The sequence below is a fragment of the Leptonychotes weddellii genome, unplaced genomic scaffold, assembly GCF_054177405.1.
Source record: "Leptonychotes weddellii isolate Sample4059 unplaced genomic scaffold, ASM5417740v2 HiC_scaffold_11205, whole genome shotgun sequence".
Lineage (NCBI taxonomy): Eukaryota > Metazoa > Chordata > Mammalia > Carnivora > Phocidae > Leptonychotes > Leptonychotes weddellii.
The window spans coordinates 1-6961 of NW_027689590.1; the positions used below are offsets into that span (position 1 = coordinate 1).

General features: G+C 67.1%; 1 protein-coding gene across 1 annotated transcript; it reads right to left on the minus strand.

Annotated features, from left to right (window-relative positions):
• Positions 1-529: 529 nt before the first annotated feature.
• LOC145718145 (mucin-2-like) lies at positions 530-6867 on the minus strand (the record flags this gene model as incomplete). Its single annotated transcript, XM_081809590.1, has 18 exons — positions 530-677; positions 1197-1328; positions 1515-1671; positions 2052-2291; positions 2394-2573; positions 2659-2769; positions 3007-3145; positions 3291-3442; positions 3783-3883; positions 4025-4077; positions 4199-4454; positions 4714-4840; positions 5379-5473; positions 5871-6035; positions 6130-6267; positions 6371-6440; positions 6529-6639; positions 6729-6867. Coding segments are annotated over 18 exons (2514 nt in total), but the record flags the coding sequence as incomplete, so codon positions are not given.
• Between the last annotated feature and the right edge of the window lie 94 nt (positions 6868-6961).

A 6961-nucleotide genomic window follows, 5' to 3' on the forward strand; every position in this document is an offset into this window, starting at 1 on the left:
CACGCGTGTGCAGCGGAGCCATGCGTGCATGTGTGTGTTCATGTGTGTGCACACACACCACGCGTGTGCAGCTGAGCTGTGTGTGCATGTGCGTTTGTGTGTGCGTGCGTACCACGCGTGTGCAGCTGAATCGTGCGTGCGTGTGCGTGTGTGTTCGTGTGTGCGCGTGCACCACGCGTATGCAGCTGAGCCGTGCGTGTGCGTGCGTTCGTGTGTGCATGCATACCACGCGTGTGCAGCTGAATCGTGCGTGCGTGTGCGTGTGTGTTCGTGTGCGCATGCACACGTGTGCAGCTGAATCGTGCATGCGTTTGCATGTGTTCGTGTGTGTGCGTGCACCACGCGTATGCAGCTGAGCCGTGCGTGCATGTGCGTTCGTGTGTGCGTGCATACCACGTGTGTGCAGCTGAATCGTGCGTGCGTGTGCGTGTGTGTTCGTGTGTGCACATGAACCACGCGTGTGCAGCTGAGCCGTGCGTGCATGTGCGTCTGGCCCCCCCGGGGCCCCCAGCCACGTGAGCTCAGGTACCAAGACAGGCAGTCCTCGTTGGTGGGAACGGATCCTCTAGGCGGGTAGCGGGTGTCCCCAGCATAGCAGCCGCATTTGTCCGCCGTGATGCACTGCTTCAGGTCCTCATCATAGATGGGCCTGTCCTTCGGGCACCGGGGGTAGCAGCCTGGCAGGCACGGGCCATGGGGCTTGGACCACTGAGGAAGGTCCCACAACCACCAGACCCCACCCACCGTCCCCACCACGGCAGGTCCTTCTCTCCGGGATGTTCCTCTGGGAAGGCCAGGGAACAAAAGGACAGGGGCCGGGACCTCCTCCCTCACTGAGCCCTACACACCACCGCATGGCCAAAGGGACAGCCAGCCCCCGCCCCCAGCCTCCTGACCCTGCATCCCTCCCACGGGCTAGGATGCTCCCTCCCCAGAGATGGCTCACTCCTTCGTGCCCCTTGTTCTCGGCTCAAAGGCCCTGAAGAGTCCCCCAGACCTATTGTCTGGGATACCCTGCCTTGTCCTACTCTGCAGCTTCCTGGGGGCCCCGTCCCCTCTAGATTCCTTCTGCCTCTCTTAGCTCCGTGAACGCACTCTGCAGCAAGGTGAGCCTGGTCCACCTGGACCTCAGGTCCCCAGCCCCACGAGGCGTCTCTTGTGGGGTCACCATCCCTCTGCCCCTGAGGCCCGCTCACCCTCCAGGTAGGACACGGAGATGTTGGAGTGGATGCCGTTGATGGTCCTGCAGGTCTCGAAGCTGCGGTTCCCACAGGGCTCATAGTGCCACTCACACTCGTCCGGGGGGTTGTAGTAGTCACAGAATATGGCTGCAGGTGGAGGGGAGGGGTCAGATTCAGGGAGGGCCGAGGCCAGGCTGTCACGGCCCCAAGGAGCAACACTTGGCCCCTGGGGCCAGAGAGGCAGGAGGAGCCCCCACACACCCATCGCTTTGATGGGTGAGGACTGCTTCCCCAGCACAGCGCAGCCCCCGCTCCAGGATCGGGGACACTCACGGCACACGTCCGGCGTCCTCCAGAACACGCAGGCCCCCTCCTTGGTACACTCCTGAGCGTAGGAGGCCACGGCGGAGCAGAAGCACTCACAGTCCCCACCGGTGTCGCAAGAGCATGAGTCGTGGATGCAGGCCTCGTAGAAGGGCTTGGGGTCCACCTGGGGGAGAAGACTCTCTGTGCCCTGAGCCCGTACTGCCCGCATGGGGCCAGACCTGCCCAGGAGCTCTGGACCCCGGGACAGGGCGCAGCCCAGCGCTAGCCTCCCAGGGGGGTCGGCGGGGGAGGCCCGGAGACAGGTGGGCCAACCCTCCCCCCCGCCGCCCATGGCCTGGCACTGCGGGCGTCCTTGCTCCCTCCTCGGAAGGTGCAGGAGGAGGGGGCGAGCCAGGGGTCTCGGGGAAGGCTGGACCTCTGGTCAAAGGACAGAAGGTGGCGCGGAAGCTGCAGGAAAGGTGCCACGTGGTGGCAGCAGGGTGACTCCCCAGCGTGAGCCCACGGCCACGGGCTTCTCACGGGCCCGCCCCCGGCCCGCCACACCTTGCTGTGGCAGATGCCAAAGACGGAGCTCTTGATGATGCTGCACTGCTTCTCGGCCCAGGAGAGGCGGTGCGGGTTCCGGGCGCATGGATCCGGGGTGACTCTCACGTCTGGACAGTTGGAGGCCGCCTTCCAGCTGTTCCCGAAGTCCAGCTCGCTGTCCACCACCATGTCGTCCCTTGTGGTGAAGTCGTTGCTGGAGCGGTGGTCAAAGTTCCCACACAGCCCGCACACCATGCCCTGCAGAGACAGCCAGCCGGGGGCTCCGTGAGCGGGCTCGAGGGTGGGGGGCTCGTCCCCTACCCCGGCAGGAAGGCCAGGCAGGTGAGGGCCGCCACGCACCTTGTAGGACGGGGCCAGCTTGATGAAGATGGTGGTCTTCTTGTCCCAGATGACGATGATGCCGATGCTGGCCTCCACCACTAGGTACTGGCCCACCTCCCGCGTGGTGTAGGCCACGTGGTGGCCCGTGTCCCGCTGGATCACCAGGCGGCGCTTGTCCTCCAGCTTCAGCTCCGTCCTCTGTGCCCGGGGGAGAGGCCCTGTCACTAGCCGAGTCTGAGGGTCCCCGAGGGCTTGCGTGTCCCCAGGGTCAGGCGGCACTCACCCCCAAGAAGATTTTGATGGCCTTGGAGCAAGTGACCCCCGTGGTGCCACAGGGAACGTTCTCAGTGAAGATGCCAAAGGAGCCCGAGGAGGAGTTCTGGCCACAGTAGTCCTGGGACCACAGAGGATGTGAGCCAGAGCGGCCAGGCCCCCAGCGCCCCCCCCAGCCGGGCTCCGCCCAGCGCAGCCCTCCTCCGGTGAGAGGGGTGACCACGTGGCACGAGCCCTTCCCTCCCCACGCGGCGTGGGAGGGTCCCGGAACGGGGGGACCCGGGCCCCTCACTGGGCTGGCCACAGCTCAGGGTCGGTGCAGGGCCACGGGCCTGGGCCGGCACATGCTGGGCCTCACCTTGGCCACCACGTAGGAGCAGTGCCCGTCGAAGTCATAGTGCTTCCCGTCAAAGGTGACATAGTGGCCGTTCCCGTGGATGACGCAGGAGCCGTAGCACAGCGACTCGGTGCACGCCCAGCGCCCTCTCCGGCAGGTGCTGAAGAGAGCGGGAAGGGGGCCTGGAGGGGCCGCAGGGGCCAGCCCTCCCCCGCTGCTCAGAGGGCAGCCTGGCCGAGTCGGCACCGCGTGGACGGTCCCACCAGAGCGCCTGGGGCCAGGGTCCACCGGGCCCGGCCACTTACCACGTGTTGCAGTCCACCTTGATCGTGTCCCCGGGGGCGTACAGGTCTGTGTTGTGCACACACGGGCACTCCTCCTCCACAACGCAGCCGCCACGGCCGTCGTCCATCAGCCCTTGCGGGCAAACGCAGCCGCTGACACACTCCGTCTGATACTGCAGGTGGCCGGAGAGTGGGCTTCAGGCCCCGAATGGCCAAGTCAGCCCTTCCCGTGGCTGCCCCCTCTCCTCGCACTGCAGACACCCTCTTTGTCCCTTCCCCACCCTACCCCTGGCCTGTCTTCTCTCTTGGGCTCAGCCCTGGGCCGGGAGACAGGTGAGGGCTGCCGGCCAGGGGTCCCTACACTGGCCCCGAGCCCTCTGTGGGCTGGGCGGGGGCCCCCAGGGACGGGGAGGGCCAATGAGGCCCGTGCGTGTGCAGGACCCAGCATCCAGACCCCAGGGTCAGTGTGGAAGCCTGTCCACGCCCTCCCCTTTGGTGGCCCCGCACACGCACGTGGCCGGCAGCTAGCGTCTGGCAGCTGGTAGGTTGCGAGTTCTGGATGGTCAGCGCTGTCAGGTTGCTGCAGTCAATGTGGATCTTTGGGGCCGAGCAGCCTGTGGGACAGAGGGGCCCCCTCGGCTCAACGGAAGCTGGGGCCGGGGGCGGGGCCGGCAGGGCCCGGGGGGCGGGGCCGGCAGGGCCCGGGGGGCGGGGCCGGCAGGGCAGGAAGCCGTGCTGCGGCCGCATCTACTTACTCTGGCCGAGCAGCCTGACCTGCACGCAGTGCAGCCTCCCGTTGCGGCAGACGCTGAGGGGAAGAGGGCGGAGGTGAGCGGGCCTGGCTCCCGGGGGGCAGGGGGCGGACACGCCCGTGGCGCGGGGACACAGGCAGGGACGTGGGCCCTCCCCACCCAGCCCAGGCCACCCACCAGCGCTCCTCCTGCCTCAGCACCACTTCCCCAGCCTCCAGGTAGAGGCCCCGGTGGTAGCAGGAGCACTTGGCCAGGGGCACGCAGCGGCCCTTCTCGTCCAGGAAGGTGCCGTCTGGGCAGCCGCAGCCGTCCACGGGCACAAAACCCTGAAGGCAGTGGGCGTTGGCCTCGGAGAGCGAGCGGCAGGTGGGCGGGCAGGTGGTCAGGTTGTACAAGAACACCTGTGAGTTGGGGCAGGCGCCCACGTCCTTGTCTGCGGAGAGGGGAGGGGCCTGCGTGAGGAGCGGAGGGGCGGCCCCCAGCCTCCCAGCTCCATCCCCACCGGCCATCCCCGAGCCCCCCCTCTGTCCAGGACAGGCCGATGCCCGCCCAGCCAAGGGGCCCACGGGAGCCCACAGGAGCCCCTGCCCCACACTGGGGGCCACAAGCCAAGAGAAGCAGAGGGCGGCTGCAGCTGGCTGGCCCCTCCTGCCACAGGGCACCGTGGACGCCCCAGAGGGGAGGGCACTCACTGCAGACTTGCTCCCGCCAGCCCCACAGCATGACGCCCTTGGCGGCGCAGGCGCGGGCGTAGGAGGACAGCGCAGCACACATACAGCCCTCACTGTTCTGGCAGTTACACGTGTCATATCTGCACCTCTGGGGGGGAGGGGGACAGGCAGTGAGGGAGGGAAGTGGGCGGCACACCCCCGTGTGCACACACAGCCACCTGCACACACGGGGGTGCACACACAGACACCCACGTGCATACACACGCACACACACGTGCACACAGACACCCACGTGCATACACACGCACACACACGTGCACACAGACACCCACGTGTGCACACACGTGTACACACAGACACACACGTGCACACACAGACACCACATGCACACACATGTGCACACACGTGTACACAGAGACACCCACCTGCGCACACGGGGGTGCACACACAGAGACACCACGTGCACACACACACAGTGACATCTGTGCACATTTACACACAGGCTTACATCCCTGCAAGGTGCACATACACACATGTGCACACGCACATACGTGTGCTTGCACAAACAAGCTCAGCAACTTCCAGCAGCAGCCTTGCAGGCAGGGGTCAGGCTCAGCCCGGGGCACAGAGCACACCTTGCTGGCATGGATCAGGTGGTGAGCAGTGCGTGTGCGGGTCCCACCCACCTTGTAATAGTCCGAGGGGTCCACGGCTGAGTGGCACCTGCCAAAGGGGGTCTCTGTCTTCTTCAGCAGGGAACACCAGTGCTCGGCATAGTTGGCTGGAGAAGGGGTCAGAACCTCAGCAGGGGCAGCCCCCTCCAGCACATCCCATGAGCCCAGCCGCCTGGCCACCCAGGCCCCTCCAGCCTAGTGCAAGACCACACCCCTCGTAAGGTGGGGCACCCACAGCCTCCCCTCCCTCAACTGCCCCTGACGTGGCGGGCAGCATGTCATGGCACCAGACCAGCCCCAGGACGAGGGCCACCACCCAATGATTAACGAGCGGGCCTAGCCCCTTTGCTGTGTCTCTTGGCGGGCTGCCTCTGTGGGCCACCATAAACCAGCCACGTGGCAGAAAGCAGCAGGTGGATGGGCTGGCCACCCGGCCTCACCCGACCCCACCCACCCACCACGTCCCCCTGGGAGCTCCACGTGCCCCACGAGGCTGAGCCTCACCGCTCTCGATGTTGAGGGAGCAGGGGTCGTCCAGCCAGTCCAGCTTGTTGTGGCAGCTCGCCTGGGCCTTCCAGGTGTTGGCAAAGCCGGCCCCCGTGGCCTCCACCAGCCCGCCCGCTGTCTTAAAGTCATCCCCTTCCAGGCCGTTGAAGTTCCCGCACAGGCCTGAGGGGCCAGCACAGGGTTGGGAAGGGGCAGGGCTCCGGGGGGCAGGCCCTGAGCGGAGCCTCTGTGGGGGCTAGCCGAGGGCACCACTCACCCTGCACGCGCCCCTGGGCAGCCTGGTCCAGCGTCACGAAGAGCTGCATGACGGGCATGAGCTGGACCTGCAGCCTGAGGCCGAAGGCGGTGCTCACCATGAGATGGTAGGAGGACGGTTGGAAGATGGAGAAGCTGGCTGCAAGGCAGGGGGGTCCCGGCTGGTCGGCAGGGGCTCTCGAGCTTGGGGGACTGCCCTCCCGCCAGCAGACCCCGCTGGGCGCTCCCGGGGCGGGACTCACCCGTCGCGTGGGGCAGGTTCACCTGCAGCTCGTTCAGCAGGACGCTGCCATCCGACTTGAAGGCCACCACCTGCGGGAGGGGCAGAGGGGACGGCCGGGCTGAGAAGGGCCTGGGGGCCCTGGGGTGCTGGGGGGAGGGGTGGGGCGGGGGCACCCACGTCCTTCCTGCTGTCAGTCAGCAGCACCACCATCTTCAGGCAGGTCTGCTTGTCCGTGGAGCCGCAGGGGGCCAGCTCGCCCAGGAGGGCGTAGGAGTTGTTGTGGTCGCCCTGCGGGGACGGGGCGGTGGCAGTGACCGACTCGGAGCCTGAGGCGGGGCCAGGCCTCCGCTCAGCCCGCACGCCGCCCGGCCAGCTACCTTGATCAACACGTAGTAGCAGTCCCCGTGGAAGGTGTACTTCTTCCCATCAAAGGTGGTGATGTGGGAGCCGCCCTCCAGGGCACAGGTGCCCGGGCACGCCAGGTCTTGGCACACCCAGCGGCCGGCGGTGCAGATACTGTGGGCGGTGAGGCACGACGTGAGGCTCAGCCGCCCCCCAGCCCTGCCCCCCAGCCTTGCCCACCAGTCCTGCCCCCAGCCCTGCTCCCCAC